The 23,711-nt window shown below is 43.7% G+C and overlaps 1 protein-coding gene across 6 annotated transcripts in view; it reads right to left on the reverse strand.

Moving 5' to 3' along the window:
- Positions 1-23,711, reverse strand: part of DYNC1I1 (dynein cytoplasmic 1 intermediate chain 1) — a 190,089-nt gene that overhangs the window by 148,497 nt on the left and 17,881 nt on the right. The window contains exons 4-6 of one of the 6 annotated variants that reach the window (XM_033165245.1): positions 21,300-21,441; positions 12,769-12,828; positions 10,513-10,628 (exon numbers count right to left, since the gene is read on the reverse strand). In XM_033165245.1, coding sequence (XP_033021136.1) covers positions 10,513-10,628; positions 12,769-12,828; positions 21,300-21,441 — 318 coding nt within the window. The remainder of the gene's footprint in view (positions 1-10,512; positions 10,629-12,768; positions 12,829-21,299; positions 21,442-23,711) is intronic. The other 5 variants (XM_033165249.1, XM_033165247.1, XM_033165251.1 and 2 more) reach the window with 5 other exon arrangements.

The raw sequence follows: 23,711 nt of genomic DNA on the forward strand, positions 1-23,711 counted from the left end.
TAGCTGCTCCTGGTTTAGGGCAATCAAGAACCATGTAGGTAAAAACAGCCAGCAGTGTTGCTAAGGCCAAAAATTTGTACCATTTAAAAAAGAGCCATAAAACTCTGAAATACACAAGTCTAGAATACACATGCGAACAGGCATTTTCAATGGTGGCTCCCTGTTTGTGGAATGTTTTCCCATAGGAAAAGCATGCCTGACACCATTGCTGTCTGTCTTTAGGTGCCAGGCAAAAGCAGTTTTTTAAATTACAGTATGCATGTTTATAGCTTTTAATCAGCAGGTTCGTTAGACATGTTTGTGGCTTTTGTTCGGGCTCATTTAAGTGGGGTGGGTAGGCCTTGTTTCTTTTAAATATATCATCAGATGAGCATTCTACTTTTTTGTGCACTGCTGTTTTTATGCATTTGTTATTCTGTTTTATTGTGTAAGCGGCACTTAAGTGCAAAAATTAACTAATTTTTTAAAATGATAATAAATATTATAAAAGTAAGTGTAACTGTGCAATTTAATGAAAAAGAAACATTACCAAAACACAGTTATTGTGTGTATATGTCTGTGTACACATACACAACCTGTTCTCATGTGTGCTGATTCAGAAGTAAAGCAGAAGAAAATTCCCACTGAGTTCAACATGACTTTACTGCCAAGTGAACACATAAACAATTATAGATTTAAACACGTGGGTGATTTCGCTAGAAAGCTTTAACCACCTAAGAATGAGAGGAGAGAATCTTTGCACGGTGACTTTCATCTGTCAAAAACAATTGTGTAAATGACATGTACAAAGTAATAGGGTACTAATGGAATAGCCAGATTAAAGATTTATTAAACAGGACATTTTTTTGAGACTATAGCATGTAATATCTGGTTTTTTTATTTAAAAATACCATTTTGTTGTTTTTTTCCATCTTATGCTGATATTAATTAAATTATAGTAATGTCATATTGTAGTTATAAAATGGAATTGGAAGGACGCTATTTATTTTCAGGTCCTTGTGGGGGGAAATCAATTAGTAAACACTGTAATGGTGGGGACAGAAAGCTGGCATTTCCTCAATATGATCAAGAATATTGTATATATAGAAGGGAGCCTCTACTATCATTTTGGCAGGTGGCCTCTTCTGTTAATGAGCCAATTTGAGAAAACTATTAAGCCTCTGTGAAAAACTAGGGCTATTTCCCTAAGCCATTTTTGATCTATAGAACTCATGCTACTCAGCTGTAGGACATAAGCCTTTTCAGCTGGCTCAGTTGCACATATTCATTCGCCCTAATGATAACATTAAGTACATGAAGCGAGCAACAATGAGGCCTAAGAGACACATATTCTCTTACTCCTCATTCTAGCCCAGTTCATATCCTTAAAAATTCCAAGGAGCCCGTGTAAAATGGGAGTTTGAGTCAAGAGCAGGAAGGCTGTTGTTGAGATTCAGAATTACAAACCGATCCAGAATATGAACGTGTCCATCTCTTATGCTTACCTCCATTACAATATAAGCTCCATCTAGAAAGTTCATTGCCAGCTTGCACAGCAGTTTGAGCCAATGCATTTTCTTCATACTCATCATTATCAAACCTTTTATTGGCATCACATACAAACATCCATAACAAATCAATACAGAGTTACCCCAGTGGCACAAGACATTTATCAAAAGCTGAGGGCAGAGCAGTCTATTGTCACGTCTCTGGGTCTCCAGGAAGAACAGACGTCTGCAATGTATTTTGACGACAGAAAACTAGATAAAGATATTTAGCCACTAACTAGCTTGGTGAGCTCCTGGTCATTCCCCAATAATAGAAAATGTATGACCTCCAACTCTGGTTTCCATTTGGGAATGCAGAGTTGATCAAGGAATTGCTGGTCGAGATCTACATATAGTTTGCATTTAAGAACCATATATATGTGAGAGTTTCCACCTGGTGGTCTTCACATGGGCAAATTCTTCCTCCTTCCACCATGCCCGAGAACCTTCCCCAAAGGAGGTTTGATGGATTTGAGTTAAACCTGGCCAGCGAAAATGCCCTTCTGTTTTGGGGGGGGGGAGGGGTTAAGCAAAAATTCTAGATAATTGTGATTAATTTCATGTGCCCAAAAGAGTTGAAAGTAAAGAGGAGAACATGTTTCCTCTGCTGCTGCTGTTAGTTCCTGGTGTTCAATATCCCACAACCTAGTTCTTATTATAGCCTTGGCAGTTGGAAGGGACATCGAACGCAAAAGTTCCATTGACAGCCCAAGTTGCTGTATCTTTATGTTAAACTGTTGTAGCCCTGGGGAGAGGAAGGAGTCTAACAAAACTTCGATGAGGAAATGTGAGGCAGACATTTAACAAGCATAGAAGAAATCTCACCCAAGCAACAGTCTCTACCTTGTGTTGACCTCCCTCTAGGCACAAGGCTGCATACATAGGGTACACAGCGTGGAATAGCAAAATCTTGAAAAGAAAAGCTGCCTGCACTCGTTCCACCATCTGGGTAAACCCTAGCAGCCAGATTGGAATTCCATAGAGCAATTGAGCTATAATTTTGGCACTGAAGACCTTAAGGGCAGAGGGAATATGCGGATTACCTCTTGTTGTGAAGAAACGCATTATGGCCTGCATAGACATCTTACTGGCATTTGCCGCCGATGCTCGGTGCGAGGACCATAAAAGCCTATGATGGAATACAATTCCCAGATAATTGAATTTGAATACCCGCTGGATTGGTTTTCCACCAAAAATCCAGCTATAGCTTTTTCGTGAATCCTCAAAAAGCAATATTTTGCTTTTATCAATAATCATGCACAGTTTCATTCTAGACAGATAGTCAATACAGGCAGACGTAGAGCTGCCAAAGCAGGAGGTGGAGGCTGGCCCTGGCCGGAGTCACCTTTTAGGCATTGCAGAGGAGACCCATTACACTCCAGAGGAGGAGAAGGAAGAGCGGCAAGAGGGGGCCCCAGCCAGGCTGAGAAAGGCACAATTCTGAAACTTGTTGGCTCCCTTCTCTGACATGAAGGACCTGGTGCTGAGGGACTTGGATAAGTTGTTCCTTACTTCTGATGCCACCAGTTCAATCGCACTGAATCCCTCAGACTGGCAGACAAGCTCAGCGGCTGGGCACCAGATCAACCGCAGGAAACCCTCGCAGTCTTTTGTGGAAAAGCCACAAAAGAAGCCCCCTAGCCCCTCCGGCTATGTGCCTGCCAGCCCCCCCCCCAGGCACCCTGAGAGGAATTCCCTTAGTCAGCTGCAGGTATACCAGCACCCTGACCACACGCAACACGACTTCATGGACGCGATTGACCGCCCCGAGGATATTTTCTACATGGTGTCTTTCCGCAGGGATCACTTGCTGCTGCCTGCCATCAGCCACAACAAAACCTCCCGCCCAAAAATGTCACTGGTGATGCAAGCCATGGCTCTCAATGAGAGCCTGTACAATTTGTCCCTGGGCTTCATACTAGGTAGCTTGTGGAGTTTGGTCTGCACCATGGACATCTGCGAGAAAACACATCCCCCAAGTCCTTGTGGCGGGGATGCAGGTGGGGACGCACAACCACCAGATACATCGGGAGGAAGTGTAGTAATGATTGAGGGGCTTCTTAAGGATTGCAATGGTGTAGTCAGAGGCAACTGGACAACATCAGAGTCCCTATCATTAAAAAGCAGTATGTGGAGTGAAACTGCGGGAGTGGAGGCAAGGGAAACTTTGTCCGCGTCTGGTGGAAATGTTGTAAAGCAAAGGATTTCTGGTGTATAGTGGTTACATTATTAGAATATATTTTGGGGTATGAGAACCTATGGGATCCTTTGGGTTTTTTCCTACGAAAAACATCCAAAAGTGAAATAAAATGGATGTTATAAGGACATGATAGGAACAACCTAATAGGCCAGGAAGCTCCGGACTCCTTGTCCTAATCTTGGACTGTTTAGGATGGAAGCACAACTTCTGGTTTAGTTAGTCTTGCCTTTCCTGTCACCTTGATACACACATGTTATCCCTGCCCTTAGGGAACTACACTGGCTGCCAGTTAGCTACCAGCTGCATTTAAACTCTTGTTACTTACATCAGAAGCCCAGAATAACCCTGCACCGGATTTACTTGCCCATATACAGATGTGTAAGACCGCTTAGATCATCTGGGGAGATGGCACTGCAGAACTTGTGGCACTGCAGAATATCAGTGGCATCCCACAGAATATCACAGAGCAGTTCCCCCCATACAGGCATTTTCCACCATTGCCCCTGTACTCTGGAATGCCCTTCCTTCTACAATATGTGAAGCATCATCCACCAGTTTTCTGATATCTTCTAAATATGGGGGGGGGGTGTTTCCAGGCTTTCCCCAACCTATAAGACTTGGACCCTGTTATTACTGCCCATATAATATTGTTTTGGTTTCATCTCTGCTCTTATTATACTGCTTTATTGTTTTTACATCGCATTTTTGCATAAAACTAAGAGATCTTGCATACCGCTAAGAAATCTTTAAATATTAAAAATCAAAAATTTAAATAATTTTTTTAAATGAAAAAAAGGATTTACGTTTTCAAGAACTCGGTAGAAATCTTCCTGCAGCTATGCATGCGTGCAGCACGCCAGAGAAGCACCTACCATGTTCTCATTCGTATCGTGTTAAAAGAATAGTTTGACATGTGAGCTGCTGATGGCTCAGACATGCTGGGCCCTTTCTCGGCAAAGAAAGAAAATGCTTTCACTTCCCCAGCTGGGGTTCTATTTGCATACAGGTGTCATGAGGCTCCCCTCTGAAGAACGCAGCACAATGCTGGTTTCAGATGTCAGGATGCGAGGATGAGGGCAAAGGCACAGCAGAAATGGCTTGCAGCTAGTTATGAGACCCCGAGGTCAAGGCCATTAACTCGTGTTTGGGGCCAATTGTCACCAGGTGTCCCAGAAGCTCATTTGATTTAATGCTTTGAACTGGGATGCCAGACTTAACGATCGGATTGATAACCACCCTGTGGGGAGGCCGAATCTACTCCCTAGGACATAATGACAGAGCTCTCTGGTGTGTGTGGGGGGGGGGGTTCACCACCCCCCCCTCCTTAGCAGAAAGCCAAGCCAAAGACTCATCATAAGCAAGGAGTGGTAGAATCATAGAATCCTAGCACTGTAGAGTTGGAAAGGACCTCCGATGATCATCTAGTCCAACCCCCTGCAATGCAGGAATCTCAATTAAAGCTCTTGGGGGGTCTGCAATTGGCCACATGCCAGACTGTGTCCACCTGCAGGAAGATTAAATCAAACCTCCAGGCACACAGAGAATAATCTCAAGAGTGCCGTCAAGCAGGTAGGCATCTCAGAGAATGCATTTTAGAGAACGAGATGCTGTCACACCGCTTCCTTGCACAAGGCTTATTTGGGTTCCTTTTGCTTGACAGCAGCATTTTCCCCTCGTTTTTTTGCACATTTATGGGAGTGACTCTCCATACTGAATTTTGGACCTTTTTATGGGATGATGCTTGTTGACTGATACCCCAAACAGCTGGAATTTATACATATTGATGCAGCTAATGCATCAATAACTACATTACCCCTGTCATTCTGATCAATTCAGTTAATGGAGTTATAACCAATTCCTAGTGCACACTTCACACGCTATAAGAAATAGCTATTTAATGGGGGAGAGTGTCACACAAATATTAAATCTTAGGTTTGTTATTCTAAAAGTGACTGGATTGAAATGTAACTTTGAACAGAAGAAGGAAATGGATAGCGGGACACAGAATAACGAACCACAAAAGCATTTCTATATAGGAGCGTTAATACATGGCAGCTATCAAGGTGACCAAATTTAAGGAAAGACAAGGGTTCGCCACAACTCTGCTAATTAGTCTCCTATACTGGCTAGAGTATTGGATTTGGATGAGGGAAACCTGAATTCAAATCTCTGTTCATAGGCAAAGCTCACTAGATCACTCCCACTCAGCATAGCCTCGCAAGATTGTTGTAAGAATCAGAGGCGCAGGAAGGGAGGGGCGGAGGGGGGGGCCTCCCCGTGTTCCACTCTGGGAGGGGTGACAAGATGGCCCCTGCCTCCCCCCCCCCCAGCTGTAGAGCAGCCAAGGGTGCGCACTTGCGCGGCATCCATACGGGATGCCACTTGCACAGCACCCTGTACAGTCGCTGTGCAAGTGGCAGCCTGTACGGTCGCCACGCATGTGCGGCATCCCGTACAGAGTGCACACACGCGGGATGCAGCACATGTGCAGTCCATATGGGCTGCGCCGCCCCGTGTGCCGGAGAGGGTTCCTCCGCCACTGATAAGAGTAAGTCCTCTGAGGACGGTTGTCAGTTGATTTAGGGAAGGGCTGCAGCTCAGTGGCAGAGTATCTGTTTTGCATTGCATCCAGGTTCAATCCCCAAGATCTCCAGGTACAGATGGGAGAAACTGCTGCCTGAAACACTACAGAAAGGCTGCCAGTCAGTGTAGACATTACTAAGTCAAATGGGTGAGTGATCCGACTCAGTGCAAGTTTTCTGTTTGTTTCACTGCAAAGGTTACTAAGAAATCTTATAATAAACAAATAATAGAGGAAGGCTGTGATACATTTTTTTAAATTAACCCCCCCTTTTTTAAAATGTATATCCTGCCTAATTTCGAAAGAAACTGTTACATTCGAACATTACACAATATTAAAATACCTCGCAATCGCCATTCCTGGCTCCAGTCATAAGATCAGAACATTAAGGTGCAAAGCCCAAGCCACCATCATTTCCAAAACAACCATTACAATGGAAACACAAGAAATAAACATGGGGGGGGGGACTAGATTAGACAGACGCCTTTCTAAAAAGCCCTGGTGATGGAAGCCTGGCACAGGGTGGGGAGGTCTGACAAGACAGATTAATAATTGTTATGCAGAGCAAGGCAACATAAGAGGCCAGCTGGATCACCCTAAGGATCCATATTGACCAGCATCCTTTCTGCCCCCAAGGTGGTCTTCAGAAGCACAATGCCTTTGTATGTGCATTAAAGCTGTGCTGCAGGAGTGGGGAACCTGTGGACTCCCATATGTTGCTGGACTCCAACTCCCATCATCCCTGACCAAGCTGCCTGGGGCTGATGGGAGCTGGAGTCCAACAATCCCTGGAGGGCCGCAGCTTTCCCTCCTCTGCCAAATTGTCATGTATAGAGCTGTCTACCTCCATGAAGTTGTCCAGTTCCCTTTCAATAATAGCATAATAAGTTCTCGTTCTATCAGAGAGAATGCATGCATTGTAACAACAAAAGCTGATGTCTTAATAAATGCATTTGTCTTTTAAAATACCACAAGATTATTTGTAGAGATCTCTCTCCTTCTGGAACAACAGATCTAACAGAGCTGCCCTTCAGGAAATTGTTTACTAGGCCAGAGGAAGGCACGGCCACTCCTCACCCATGTGAGCCACAGGTTAGGTGAATGACTATACAATATTCTTCTCATGCATATGCTCCTTTTGCCATTAAAACTGCTCCCCGTCCTTAAATAATTGGGACAATGCCGTGCTTCCATATTCAGAACCGCTCCCGTCTTCATGTCTAGTCAGTTTTCTCTGATCGCCTCCTCTGCCACAATGTCAGTTTTTACATACACCACTAGAGGGTACTCTTTGTAAGTTTCTGGAGTAAAGAATAAAACAAACTCCTCCAAAAAATAAATAAATCCATGTTTCGAAAGAGAAGCATATGCTTGTGCCATTTCTGAAGGCAAATTCTGCTGTTTCACACCCAGTCATGCACTTGGGTTTTAGATTACTTCCGCAACAAATAGATTTACGTCACTATTTTATTACATCAATATATACTTTAAGGAGACATAGTGCTTTGGCACCTCTGCTAGGCAGCAAGAACAAATGTTAAGCAGTAAGTTAGCTTATTGGAGGGCTGAGCTAGATGTAATGTTGGCTGTCCACAAAATTGCCCATCTTTCTCAGTTAAGGTGGGAGGGAAGAGGAAGAGAGCGCTTTGGGAGCAGTCCTATGCAGCTGGAAGTGAAGAGATTCAGCCTTTCAGCAATGTCAGTTTATTGACCTGAATCTCCCCCCACCCCCACCCCGTCCCCCAAGCTGCTGCTTGCCTTCAAAAGAAAAGCATTCATGTCGTACGGCAGGAAGAGGGAGCCACTAGCCCTCCAGATGTTGTTAGACTCCAATTCATCCTCCCCAGGGAACATGGCCCATGGTCAGGAATGATGGGGGGCAGTAATATACCGGTAACTCCTTGATGGACCAAGCATCTTTTGACAAAATGAGATTGTTTCTGTTTTTATTGTTCTTATGTATTCTGTGTTTTTTATATTGTAATTTTGTGTTGTGGACTGCCCTGTGACCTATGGGTAAAGGGCGGTACACAAATTTAATAAATACAAGAAGAGGAAGAGGAGGAGGAGGAGGAGGAGGAGGAGGAGGAGGAGGAGGAGGGGAAAGAAGAAGAAGAAGAAGAAGAAGAAGAAGAAGAAGAAGAAGAAGAAGAAGAAGAACAACAACAACAACAACAACAACAACAGGGGTTTTAGTCCAGCGACATCTGGGGGGGCCCAGATGCCCCATTCCTGCTCCAAATATTTATTCTGCTTTGCTAACCCATTATGGTAATTACCTTGAATGGCAGATAAAATAAAGGCTACTTCAGAAGGCACATCAATTCAGTAATTATATGAGTGCTCTAAATGATTTGCTCAGCCTTCCCTGCAGTATTGCCCTCCAGATGTTGTGGGACTTAAACTCTCCCAGCCAGCAGGGCCAATGGTCAGGGAACACAGAAAGATGCCTTGTTGAGTCAGGCCATTGGTCCATCTCGTACAGTACTGGGAAGGTCTTGGAGACTTGCAACAGGATGCCGTGATCCACAAGGACAAATGTTGCTGCGTGTTATGGTGCGTGGATGATGGTTTGCTGGTGGGAGAGAGGAGCCTTTTCAGAAATATCCTTGTTACAATCGCAATGTGACCTCTGCGTCTCAGGCGTTTTGAATGAACAGCGAGGTCAAGAGCATATCTACAGCATCTCAAATTGTACACCGAGCCAAAAATGACATGTCATTTCTTCCCCTCAAATAAAGGAAGTTGCAGGTTTTCCAACAAAAAAATACATTATTCCGTGGAAGGAAGTAGGATGCTGAACAGACCAAAAAAAGAAAGTGGAGGAAAATGATATGTCTTCTTGATGACTCAAGTACTTGTTTAGAAACTGCCAGCCAGCCTCCACACCTCCAGCGTATACAGAATAATGAAACAAGACAGATTTTCAAAGCCATGTCTCCCTTTTAGTTTGTGAGCCACCAGGAAACTGCTGAAAATAAAGAGCTTACTTGCACTGCAGAGCTATGTTTTATTTTATTATTATTTATTGAATGTGTATCCTGCCTTCCCTCAAGCCCAGGGCAGCAAACATAAAGCATTTCAAAACAGAAACAAAGCAAAAGCTTTCTAAAACAGTCGAGACACTCTTAAAAACAAATAAAATTAAAACATCTAAAAGCAGTTGCAGTCTTCTCTCCATCTAATTAAAAGACTTTGGATCAGTTTGAGTCTTATAGGCAGAAACGCCATTCTCACAGGGCTTGTGTGTGCACGTGGAAGGCTGCCCCACTGAAGATCCACCTTCCAACCACTGGCAGGATCGGGAAGGGCACAGAGTGTGGGGTTATGCCAGAGTATGCTCACACTCTCACACAATTATCTCCAAGTGCTTTTGAACATCTGAACAGCATTAGAGTGCTGAGTTAACCTGGAGTTAACACTGACCTGGGAACGAACTCAACTGATCGTGTGGACCGGCTACCGCTAACATCTCAACAAATCCAGTTTATTGTACCAGCACATGGTTGCTCTTGGAATGAAAAAATGATTTCCTTGAAGACAAAACCAAGACGACAGCCTGACGCAATTCCTAAGTCATATAGGTTGCTGCTACAATTACTTTATGAATAATACAGTTATATATTGTTGTTGTCAATGTGAACTAAGTCCATCTGAAGCACATTCAGTAGGACAACAACCATGTTACCGTGTCTGCCACTAATAAACCTTCCACTCTCCCTCTCCAGAGAGGTCAAATGTGACATAGAGTAAAACAACATAAAATAATCACATTTACTGGGCTAGTCCACAGGCCATATCCAAAGAAAACAACAACAAATAAAACGCTTTTAAAACTCCACACAGGAGCACACATGAGACAAAACAAAACTAAATAGGAAAAATTGAGGAGATACATGTCAGAAAGAATTGATAGCCTCCCAGCTCAGGAACTCCACCACAGTTGACTGAAACAGCTTCCAAGTAACTTTCCCCGAGGCTGGAAGCTTTTAATGCAAAAGAGACCACCCTCCAAATCACATACCAATTACTTCCTTGTAACAGAAAGCTTGATATGCCTTTCACTTTCTTTTTTGATATGTCTTTCACTTTCTAATCACCTTTATGGTGTGTGATATTATTAAAGTGATCACTGATCAAAGTGAGCTTTTCCCCCTTCACTCCAAACATCTCGAATTCCACGGAAGAAATGGTAGCTGCTTTACCTTCAGATCGATGAGTAGACAAAGGCGTCTGCGTCTCCTTGGAATAGGACACCACTTCCCGAGGCAAGAAGTCCACCTGGGTGATCTTTGACACGCCCAGTTTGTGTAGGCGGCGGCTAGAACAAGCAAACCAAAAGGCTGGGTTAGGTACTGGAGTGTGCTGTCAGAAGCACTGTGGTGCTCAGTCGTGAACACAAGAAGCAGCCTTATAGTGGGGTCAGACCATTAGTCCTTCTAGCTTAGCACTGTCAATGCTGACAGGAAGTAGCTCTCCAATGTTTCAGACACTGTACTTCCCAGCAGAGGCGGATTTAGGGGAGCGCAACCAGTTCAGCTGCACTGGGAGCCAAGCATCAGAGGTTTTATTATTTAGAATGGAGGACAAGAAGCGGAGAGGGGGCGGATTTTGGCGTCGCACAGGGCGCTGTGAAATTTGAGACTCCAAGGTCCGCTACTGTTTCCAGCCCTACCTGGAGATGCTGGGGACTGAACCCAGAACCTTTTGCTTGCAAGGCCTTTGTTATGCCACCAAGTTAAGTCCCTTCCCTAGTTCCCACAGGATGTGGGTTCCCCCCCCCTTAGCAACTTATCTTTGCTTTCTCTCAGGGGGGTTGACACTGACGCTGCAAGCTAGAAAAGTGCTGTTTCTACTCCATTTTGCTTTAAATCTAGCTTTCAACAAAAAATAAAAATGACCTGGCAGTAGAGCAGCCACCATTGCTAGCGCTGCACTAGTCTTGTTTTTGAGAAAGGATTTCATAAACGCCCCCAAATGACTCTTTTTCACAGCTCTGAATTTGCTACTGTGCATTAATGCAATGTACACTCCAAAGCATCAACTGCAGTCTGTTCGCAGGATGCCAGAATCTTTTACTGCTGGATTCTAAGAGCTGAACCAGACAAGACACCATTCATACAATCGGGCATGCGGGGAAAGTGCTGTAAGCTTGGTGGTGGAGCACATGATCTGCATGCATAAGGCCCCAGGTTGAAACCCCAGCATCTCCAGTTATGGCTGAGATTGCCTCATGCCTGAAACCCTAGAGAGGTGCTGCCAGTTAGCACAGACAATAGTGAGCTAGACAGGCCAGTGTTCTGACTCAGTATAAGGCAGCTTCCTGTGCAAAATACTTTAAAAAAATAAATCACAGTACAGGGACCCCCACCCCCCTGCTTTCCTGATCTGTGTCAGGGCCGCCATGCCTTCCATTTACTCCCCCCCCCCCAAAAAAAAATGTCAATTGTGTGAACAGCATTATGCTTAGTTTGTCCTTAATAATCAAAAAATAAAAACAGAAGTTGCTTGACATTCTTAGGATAACACTGGTAATGGTACTGCAGTCCTGTCCTCAAGATGGACAGGATATTTGTTGCACTACTTCTCATATCGTGAGCCTATAGATTATTATGTGGAAGCAAATATCACTGTATAAAATGGGGCTTGTTCCCAAAGTAAGTGTGCACTGGACTGCAGTCATATTCTATTCCTCACCCACCTCTAATCCAATAAGAAAAATATTTTGTGTATGTAACCAATACCTATCCAAAGACAATTTTAAGGTTATTTGTAATACAACCCAAACATAATCTCAGAGTGGTGAAGCCCTGATTCAAATCCCAGCTCAGCTATGAAGCAGACTGGGTATCTGAGCTGTATCTGAGCCCTCTGGAGGAAGTTCAGTGCAAAAATATTACATCAATGTATTATATCATGGTACTGAAGAAGCCAACGTTATGTAAATTGTATTAGCTAATTTATTGGTTGCAACTTTCAAAGGGTTAATGGGTTAAAAGGAAATAGAAATATGATTGATATGATATTAATAAAATACTTTGAACAATGAACAGGTAGGGAAAATTTGTGGCCTGCTGGTGATGTTAAAGACATACATGTTGATAGTACACACCTACAACATGCATGTTACTGTTTCCAGAAACATGCTTTTCTAACATTTCATCTCCAGTGAAATGAAAATGTTTCTTTTGAAAACATCAAGAGTGCACTGGACCCTGGATGTTTTCACTAGCCAGAAGTAGTGGCTGTTTTCAGAAAGCTTCGCTTCTGTTTTTCTCAGAAGACGGCCCTTCCCCAAAATTAAAAAAAGCCAAAACAAAAATAAGAGTATGACGCTGAAGATTCAGCACACACATACACGCAAGGAGAAAGCTCACCGAGGAAGCAACTTCAACATAACCGGTGCAAACAAAGTCATAGTATAACAAGAGGGAAAATAAAGAACGAGAGTGGACATATACCCAAGTTCAGAGTCAGACTGAAGCTGCAGCACTGAAGGGTCTGTGTCCCACTGCAGGGTCCTAGCGAGGTTATCAGCAGCACAGCACAAGGGGAGGAAGAAGAACACACAGAATTAACTGCAATGACGGGTCGGAGGGAGAGGAACAAATCACATTGTCGTTTGCCATATGTTGTAGAAGCACAGAACACAGCTCCAAAAGTACAACAGAGAACCACAGGCAATATCACAGAATCTCTACTGTCAGACAAGAGCAGGTAATTCCATCAAATTCTCTTTCTCTGGCAAACTGGGGAATGTTACGCTAGCAAGGACAAGAGGCTTCCGACTTTGGCTCAGCTCTGCTTCACTTCAAAAACAACCATCCTGGAAGACCAGGTATGCCCCAGCTGCTTAACTGATGAATTTAATCCAGAGCAGACAATATTAAATGTGGACTTTTTTTCTCCCCCACAGTGAAGAAGCTGTATCCAATTCGTAGCTCAACATCAAGGTCAATGGGGAAGCCCTTGCGCTTGTTGGAGCTCCATGAGTACACTGGAGCACCCATGTGCTGAAGTGCCCTGGAAAGAGCGTTCTGCAAGCAGGTCGTTGCATGCAGGTTTGTTGCACCAGAGGCACAAAAGGCTACATTGGGGAGGGCAGGAAATCTCTGCATGCAATACTTGGGGTGTATGCATGGCACATGGCATGCACACTGACTAACAGGTGATCAGCATTGCCAGCTATGGGTTAAGAGGACTGAGCACATTTTAGGCAGGTAGGAAAGGAAATCCGGAAGCACAGCAATGAGAGTGCTTCCTCTAGCTGGGAACTGGATTCCCAGCATCAGGACTAAGTGATCTCTGCATTCTCATTCCAACTAACAGATAGATTTGAGAAACAAATGAATAAAGAAACAAACAAACAAAAAGTGCATTAAAAACACTATAATTCTATACATACTTATATAATACAATGGTACATAAATGAAATTATTAAAATACTGTAGTAGGTTATAAATAATTGTCCTCACTACCTACTTAGTTCAAAGGCAGTTAGTAAGTGGATGACTAACAGGCTACATCTAAGGATACATTAATATACAACATTATTTCATAAACTGATTTTTCCAGGAGCTGATCTTTTTAAAAAAATAACATAGTGAAGTAGTCTTGTGGCGGTTCCAACCCAGGAAAGACCACACCCCTTGCCACATTGCAATTTTTAAAGCTGTTCAAGGATACAAGCGGGAACATATTGAAAGGAATCCTAAAATTAGTAGCAGCTGGCGAGGCAGTGCAGGTGCCACGTATGAAAAGGGAGAGGGGCAGGGGCAAGGCAACGGGGAGCTTGGCATGGGTTGGCTCCACCACTGTGCCCACACCACTTTTGTACAGTAAGCTAGCTTGCACCCCTCTCTTTCCTCTATTCAGGCAAGCAAAAGGCATTATCAGAGGACACATTTCAGCCAAGCAAAGACATTTAAGGAAAGTGTGAAGCAGGGCTACTGAAGGACATGGCTATGGCACAGAAAGACTCCCAAGGGCCAGATAGAGAGGCTTAGAGGGCCACATTTTCCTGCCCTCGAGCCAGAGGTTCACCAGCCCTGGACTAGACCTGCGTTCCGCAACCTGATGCACTCCAGATGTTTTGGGCTACCACTCCCATCAACCCCCACCAACACAGCACTTCCAGGTTGATTTGAAGAGCCTGTGTAGTGAAGTGGTTAGAGCTGGGTTAGAAGCTGGGAGACCTGGGTTCAAATCCCCACTCAGCCGTGATTTTCACTGGGTGGCGTCACGCCAGCCACTGCCTCTCATCCTAACTTACCTCACATGGTTTTTGTTAGGGCAAAATGGGGAGGAAGAGAACCACGTATGCCACCTTCAACTCCTTGGAGAATATAAGAGGTGGAATACTGTATAAATTTAACAATAACTTTTAAAAATGTAAAAAAAGAAAAAATCACTTGCATCTTGGACTGAGTCAGTTGGTTCAATGTGCACCTAAGTGTTGACTCTGCCCACACAACTATGAGATTGGCAAAGAAAATTGGTTGAAAAGCCTGGAAAACTCATTCCAGCACTGGATTTAGACACACTAATCTGTTTCTTTTCCTCAACTCCCCCATCTGCAAAAGATTCAAGAGCATGCCAGAAATGTAGGTTTGCACAATAAAAGTGGATTAAAGCACTCTGTCACTCAAACGTAACAAATCTGCTTATATTTTTTAATAAGCGGGATGAATGAATGATTAAAGGGAACACAGCACAAACAAATCAGGATGAATGCTCAGTGTCATCTGACTTCCCCACTATCCATTCCAAATGCTCGATGAAAACCGGACACAGTCTAACACCAGCATAAGTTTTGTGTCAGCTAACCAGGAAGGACACTCAACAAACAGGTTGCCTGGAGGAGCCCCTACACATGCCTCCTAGCTAAACACAGAGGGACTGACTTCCTGCACAAAAGTACTATGAATTGATTGGACTGCAAATGGGATAATCACGCTAGATGAGCTCAGTTCCTATTAGTTACACTTTGGAGGGCAAGAGCAAGGGCACTGGCCGCACGCTGACGTACTGAGACAAAACAATCAATATTAAGTCCATTAAAAGAATAAATAAATAAATAAAAGGGACCTTGCAGCGGGGCATGTTCAAAAAGATTTGAGCTGTAGCAAGGGAATCCTCCTGGTGACTTGGTTGAAAACTTGCCCAGGATTTTGTGTGTCATTGGAAAGTGATGCCTTCAAAATAAAAACAAAAACTACACAGACAGCCAATAAGATTTTGCTCAGGTGGCTTTGCATGAGCAGAGGCAGAATCTCTTCCTCCCAAGACTTCTACCTAATCTGAGCGATGAAAGAGGAGGGGGCGGAAGACACGTATAGACACCCAGCACTTTCTGTGCCTAATGTGTTAGAGAAGTTACCTAGATGAAACTGAAACAAAGTGAAAATGATCTCCGTAACACTGCCAAGGTCATTAACAAAGAAAGTGTGATTTGCCGAATATGCGGCAGCTTCTAATGTTATGAGTATCGCGGGACCACTTATACCTGCACACCCAGGATACTTGGGGGGGGGGGAGAGAGACATGTAGCTTGCTCAAGGCAGTCATTACCCCTTTGCTCCATCCTCTTTCAAAACCTGTCAAGTTTCCCAAGTGACAAACAATATTCCGTTAGGGAGAATTCCATTACTGTGTGATTAAAGGAAGAGAACAGAATCCTCAGCAGACAAAGGCAACTGAGGTTACAGGAGGACAATGTTGCCTTGTATAGGCTTTGCACAGGTTCAAATGTCAGGTCCGCCTTTGCCGGCTCCACACTTCAGGCTAGCTAGCACTGACCCTCTTAATTAAAGGTAAAGGGACCCCTGACCATTAGGTCCAGTCGTGTCCGACTCTGGAGTTGCGGCGCTCATCTCGTGTTACTGGCCGAGGGAGCCGGCGTACAGCTTCCGGGTCATGTGGCCGGCATGACAAAGCCGCTTCTGGTGAACCAGAGCAGTGCACGGAAACACCGTTTACCTTCCTGCCGGAGCAGTCCCTATTTATCTACTTGCACTTTGACGTGCTTTAGAACTGCTAGGTTGGCAGGAGCAGGGACCGAGCAAAGGGAGCTCACCCCGTCGTAGGGATTCGAACCGCTGACCTTCTGATCAGCAAGCCCTAGGCTCTGTGGTTTAACCCACAGCGCCACCCGCGTCCATTAACAGCTGGTTTATGATCTGCTTTGCTCATGCCTTTTCTCTTGACAGCAATCATATTTTTCAATGTTCCCCCTTATTAAGATTGTAAAAACAACAACAACTCCCTGCATACATCAGGAGGAGGCTTGCTATAAGTCAAAACACATAAATAAGCAAGCAAAAGTGAATTTTGTAAGAACTGTTTCGCAACTGCTTACTAGATTCCCACCCCCTTTTGAGTTTCTGGCTCCCCCTGTCTTCTCCTGCAAAATGCATGTGGCCTTTGTTGTTCCTTGTAACATTTTCCATGGGTACCCAATGATAAGTGACACCTTTGATTTCCTTGGGGCCAATAGATGTTGCCACCTCTAAAAGAAAAGCAGACTAATTAAAGCTTTCGTGAGCAGATTAATGAGTACGACAGGGCCATTATCCACCCTAGTTCGGTGACAGCACATTACATATTAATACTGGATTGAGCAGAGACTCAGGTTGCTAAGTCACACTAGGAAGCCCCCTTAGGGAACAAGAGCGCTCCCCCCTCAAAACTATAGCATGAGAAACTTACTAATGAGAACTATAATCTAGACAACCAAACTCTACATTTCCTTGAGGAATGGCAGTGTGACTGTTTTTAATGATGCCACTGGCTCACATGCAAAAAGACTAATTAACCAGAAGTTCCTGACTTTGTAACTGGCAGGCACCCAGAACCAATCCGTGCTTTTGTGACGTTCATACAAACAGAAATTTACTATTCATGTAAACTCATCTGTCCAATAGGGCTTGCTTTCCACCACATGCTCATAGGATTGAGGTCATGACAAGCAATCCCATGCACTCACTCTAACTTGGGGGTAAGTAAACTAAACCCTGCACTGAGTGGGACATACAAGTAAACATTATTGGATCAGACTGCTAGATGGATTTATCTCACGAGTTTCTGTTTAGAGCACCCTTTCTCAACCTTGGGTCCCCAGGTGTTGTTGGACTACAACTCCCATCATCCCTAGCTAGCAGGACCAGTAGTCAGTAATGGCGGGAGCTGTGTACCTGAAGGAGAGTCTCCACCCCCCATCGTTCAGCCTGGACACTGAGATCCAGCTCCGAGGGCATTCTTTTTTTAAAAAAAATAAAATTTTATTATTTTTCCAAATATATTAAATTACAGCCAATTCAACATCTAACACAAATTACATCAACCATTGCTCTGCCGAGCTGCGACTCCCCTCCCTCTCGTCAGCAGGTTTTCTAGTCCATTCTCGTTGCACAGTTTTTACCACTTCCATATTAAACTATGTCAAAGGTTTATTCCAATCCTACTAGTGTTTGTAACTTCCTCGGTTCAATCTTAAGTATTCCACAAATTTACTCCAATCTCTTCAAAACCTCGAGTCATCCTGGTTTCTGACCCTGCCGGTCAGTTTTGCAAGTTCAGCATATTCTACCATCTTCGTCTGCCACTCATCAATCGTTGGTAATTCCTGTAATTTCCACTTTTGGGCAAGCAGTATTCTTGCTGCAGTTGTCGCATACATGAACAATCTTTTGTCCTTCTTAGCTATTTCTTCTCCCATCAAACCCAACAAAAAGGCCTCAGGCTTTTTTGGAAAAGTATATTTAAACATCTTCTTAAGTTCATTGTAAATTGATTCCCAAAACGCCTTGACCTTATTACAAGTCCACCACATGTGATAAAAATCCCCTTCCTCTTGTCTTCTTTCAAAGAGGGCGTTCTTGTGGTTCCCTCATTGCAAGAGCTGAGGGAACCAGGCAGAGGGCCTTTTTGGTAGTTGAAACCACCCTGTGGAATGCTCTCCTAGCAGATGTCAAACATATAAACAGATACGTGATTTTTAAAAGACATCTGAAGGCAGCCCTGTTCAGGGAAGTTTTTAGTGTTTGACGTTTTATTGTGGTTTTTTGTGTTGGGAGCCATCCAGAGTGGCTGGGGTAACCCTGTCAGATAGGCAGCATATAAATAATAATTGTTGTTGTTGATGATCCCTAATATCTGGAGACCCTAGGCTGAGAAAGGCTGGTTTAGAGTATTCACAAATATTACCATGAAGAACAGTAAGAAAACCTGGGTCCATATAAATCAAGCACTAATACACTCATAGGAATTTTACCGATTTAAACCACATGACAACCTAAGAAATCGCACAAAGCCACAAGACAACTGCCATCAACGATGGGAATGCAGTGAAAATTGCCAGTCCATTTACTTCAGTGCCTTCCATGGGCACCATGACTTGATAGAAATATTCTTATTTGGAAGTAGTAATACAGCAGCCATACTGCTTAAAGTTGTCAATTATTAGCTAACGGGCAAAGGTCAAGATGCTGGCAGCAGTGTACCAAATCGATCACAGTGCTCTACGGGAGAGGGCCTCCTGCAGATACCATCTCACCAGAAGGTCCTTTCCATATAATGTAAGAGTTGGACCTTTAGTGTGCCAATATCTACCCATTGCAACTCTCTCAATACTGTATATATCACAGAGCTGGCTTTTCTACTGTCTTTTCGGTTGTAGACTAAGTCTAGATTCTTATCCCAGCCTGTATCTATACTAGATTGGGAAATTGTTTTTGTTGTTGACTTATTTATTGTTCATTGCTTTGGAATGCTCCGTGAGAAGCATTTTATAAATGAAATGGCCTAAGTTAATGCCCAAGAAGATAACGCATGGCTAGTAAGCAGTGTGATGCTGCTAGGAAGCAACTACATCGGAAATGTTTTATTGTTTTCTTCTTGACAATAATGCTGCACAATATGAATTGGCATACTTAGAGCTCATGGGGAGACTTGAAAGGGTTGTCCTTCAAACCTGAGGTACTGAAGGACAAGTTTGGAGAGTGCTCGAAGCTGAATGAATTAGAAGGTGCATCCAGCACAGAGATGTAGCAGCCAGCAAAGCTGAGGATCAAAGAATCTCTATGACGCAGGCTAAATGACGGAGGGTGGCGTTTTCCATCTAGCACCCGTAGGCTCAGTGTGGTTAGAACATATGGAGAACAGCAAGAGCTGTCAAGAACCATCAGCAGGCTTGGGAACATTAAGTCCTGCCCTGTGAGGATGGGAACATCAGGGAATGTTGGCATTTTGGTGGAGGTTCTTTTGAGGTGGAGCAAGAGGCCCATCTCTTTCTGCTATGAAACTGGGGAGAGGGCAATTGAGGGTATTGGGGAGGAGTCTGCTTTTCCACCTTGACTACTGAGAGGAAGATGGTGACTACAGGGTTGCAGGTTGAGGTGAAAGGAGTAACTGAGTTGAGTGACACAGCCCTAGGTTAGTCAATCACTTATAATACTTCAGCCAGGTAGGCTAAGAAAGCCGGAAAGACAAATTCAAATGGTGGTGATCTGCCCCACTCTAGCCATTCCTTTAATTACAAATCTGTTCCTCGTATAATTCATAAGGGCAATGCTTGTGGCAACTGAGATATAAATATTCCCTGCTTTAAATTACAAGGCTTCACTTTCTGATCCAATAAACCTTCATAGTAAATAAAAAAATTCCATTTTACCTGCTTTAAAACAACACTGTATATTCCTGATGCCCACAGCAATTCATCTCTACATCCCTTTTTTTTTTAAAAAAAAAACTCATTTAAAGCTACATTTTCTCTCATGCTTTCTGTTTGTTTGGGATTCTCACCAGTCCTGCTTCACACCTTCCTTGAGTGTTTTGGGTTAGCTGGATATATCCTTGAAATCTGATAATACATGTAATATGTGTGTGTGTGTGTGCATATAGAAAGTAGCAGGGCCGGTCCACCCATGAGGCAAGCTGAGGTGACTGCCTCAGGTAGTGCAATCCACAGAGGCAGCAGATACCAATGTGCATCTTTATTTCCCCCCATGTTCCTGATGTAGATATTCACTCACCCCTTCTTCCCTGACAGGGAGGGGGGTGCCATTTTTGTGGTTTGCCTCAGGTGCCAAAATGTCTTGGGCTAGCCCTGGAAACAAATCTAGTCTGCAAAGGTAACATTTACATTTGTTGTTTTGCCCGTTTTGTGCCTCCCCCACCACTGGCCCATGGCAGGTTGCTGAAAAGGGAATGCAGTCTTCAGGTTGAAAAAGGTTCCCAACCTCCAACCTACTGGCTCCTTTTATTGTACTCCAATAGAACAGGTGCATTTCCAGACCCCATCATCTTTCTCACTAATTCAAGAAAGGCACAGGCTGATTGGAGTTGATGCTCAACAACACATGGAGGACAACACACTGCTGATGAGACAACACCCACCAAACCTTAAGGCAACAGGCTAGCAAGGCAAGCTGTGTGGCACACACACATCTGTCATCTTACTGTTGGTTTTTCTTTATCTTAAAGTGGTCAATAATGCTACTCAGGCACCAGGTTGGTTTCAGAGGTGTATATTTGCAGTTTGACCTACTTAGCTGCACACCTGTGGTCTCTCGACTTTTTGCCTAATTAAAAGGAGAGTTACTTTCTGCACCGGGTGCAGGAAGGGATGTGATAGGATAAACTGGTTAACTGAAACTGTATTTAATTTGATCAAATGTCTTGTAAGCTGCTGGTGAGGAGGAGTGATGGCGTGCAGCGTTTGGCTGTTATGTTTTCAAAAATAAAACTAAGAAAAGATATTGAGGACAGCTTTTTATTTCTACGCTCCATTTGCTGCGCACACTCTGTGTTGATGAAGAAGTTCAGCAAAATATATCACCTGAGGTGGCCGCCCCACTCTGGTCAGTAGTAGAGCCAGTCCTGGCTCTACCCAATATTTACAACTGGGTGGCATGGCATGGAAGGAAAGGCATTCACATCAAAGGAATCCACAATGAAAGCAAAGAGCATACACTGACAGAGAATTTCATCTTACCTTCCTACAGGTCCCAAGTCTCCCGAATCTTGGCTTCCGGCTTCACTGGGGGTGCTCACTGATTTCGGAGAGGGAGACATAGGGGTTGGGACTAAATAATGAAAATAACAGGTATCCCATGTTAAAACATGCAGCGACTGCACTGATGAAGAGCAGTGTAAGACAAATCATAAGCGAGGATCCGAAATGATAAAACGGTTGGATGAGTGGAAGAGTTTGAAATGGTGAAACCAAAAGAAGGAGAAGAGAAAAGGAAAGGAAAAGGAAGAAAGTCAAGTGAATTCTAAATATTTTGGCAAAATAAAAGTTGAAATGAATTTTAGATTGGCCTGAAAGCGAGTTATGATAGTATCAGCACTCAATGTTAAGACCAAATCTTTTGAGTTTTTATTTTAAAAAAAATTTAGACATGGAAACATATTCAAAGAAGTTATATAGACCTTGGATATCTTTTTTTAAAAAAAGTTAAGGGTAATGGAAAATGGAAAATATTGTTTCCGCATAGTGTTAAAAGGATTTTCTTTATGAGAGCTGCAGTTGCCTGAGCAAACATTGGCTTATATCCAATGCTGGTCATACTTAGAGTAGACTCACTAAAATTACTGGACATGACTAACTTTGGTCCAGTAATCTGAAAGGGTCTCCTCTGAGTAGAACTTAGTTGGAGATAATTCATTACATGGGACAGAAAAGTCATACTGCAGTTGTTTAATGTCTCTTTCAAGATAAAACAGTTTATTGGGCGTTTGGGGTTGCTAATATACATTGTGTTAGTACGTTGCTCCATAGCCTGCTGCTCTAATTGGCTGTCTGCATGGGCAGGGCGAGGGGGACTGTTACCATGGGCGCATTTTTTCCCAGGGTGCATTTTGCTCCTCACACTGCCCCTGCTAGCCCAGCGCTACTTTGAGAGTCCAATCCCACATCCCAGCCTCGCAAAACAGCGTGGGACTGGCAGGGCGTCAGGAGGACGCAACAGGCATGCACCCTTCCAATCAGACCAATCGGATTGACTGGAAGGGTGCATGCCTGCCCTCCTGCGTCCTCCTCAAGTCACCCTCCGTGCCCCGCTCCCCAGGCACATCCTGGGTGCTGGGAAGGCATGCTCCATCGCTGCCTAATGCCACCTGACGCAAATCTACACTGCAAGGCTTTTAGCCTGATCCAAACAGCTTCGGCATTTTTCTGCCAGAACCGTGAAAGTGTTATACCACCAATGATTTCACTGGAAGGCTCTGGTTTTCATTCTTCCCCTGTTGTACAGGAGGAGGCTAGATAGGCATTTCTGCAGAATGACTGCAGGGTCACAGAACCCAGCTTGTTTAAAACTTGGGAACTTCAAAACTAATCCAATAGCAGGAGGGCAATTGGTTGGGACCCTGCCAAGTGAAGTGAAGGCAAAACGTAAGTCAGATAGCTTGATCACACAGTACTCAGCCTAGGCCCAACGGCCAAAGTAAGACTGCTTGATGATTTAGTTTAATAAGTCCCCCCAACATCACAAAAAAAGACAAGGTGTGGAACCTTTCCATTTCAAGCACTGAAAGCAAAGATAGACCAATCACACTTTTAAAGTGGGAATGCTTTTTGAATCTAGATTGGCAAGGGGGCAGGCAATGCAGAAACAATTCTACTTTGACTAATCTTCATGGCAGCCACACGGAGGAAAATGTAAATCTTATAATGTGACATTGCCTGTTTCAATTTGGGCATTTAAAAATACACTGTTTTACTTTGTCAAATCAAAAATAATTTCCTAACTGCATTTCCCTTTTTTTCCTTTTCCTAGCTAAATCCTTCACATCTCCTGGCAGAAGTGCCAATCAAATGGATCGGCCGTGGCACGAGGTCCAACACCTTACACATATTCTCACTAGGAACTGTCACTAAAACGAATTGCGAGTGCAAAAGGCATTCATTTTTCATGACAGCCCTTTGGCAGGTACAGGTGTGAAGTGGTAGGTGATGTGCTTATTATGCATCCATTCTGCTTCTTTGGCTTTATCTGGATCGGGAGGAGCTGGTTTTTAATTTGCATGAATAGCCTACACAGAGAATCATGGCTTTACAGCCAAGAGATGCATCATGCCGTATTTTAATATGGCCATCAGTGCTGGCTCCAGGTTTTCTTGCTGGCTTACAGAACTGAAGCCATGATCCACACTAGGCAATATGCTTATTTAATTTATTTATATCTCACCCCCAAGAAGCTCACAGTGGAGCCATAGATCTCCTCTTCACCATTTTATCCTCACAGCAACACTATGGGGTAGGTTAGGTGAAGAGACAGTGACTGACCCATGGTCACTTGGTGAGCTTCATGGCCGAGTGGGAATTTCAACCCTGGTCTCCCATGTCTTAGTCCAACACTCTAACTGCTACATCAATCATGCTGGCTCATGTTGGAGACCT

The sequence above is a fragment of the Lacerta agilis genome, chromosome 12 (assembly GCF_009819535.1).
Source record: "Lacerta agilis isolate rLacAgi1 chromosome 12, rLacAgi1.pri, whole genome shotgun sequence".
Classification (NCBI taxonomy): Eukaryota; Metazoa; Chordata; class Lepidosauria; order Squamata; family Lacertidae; genus Lacerta; species Lacerta agilis.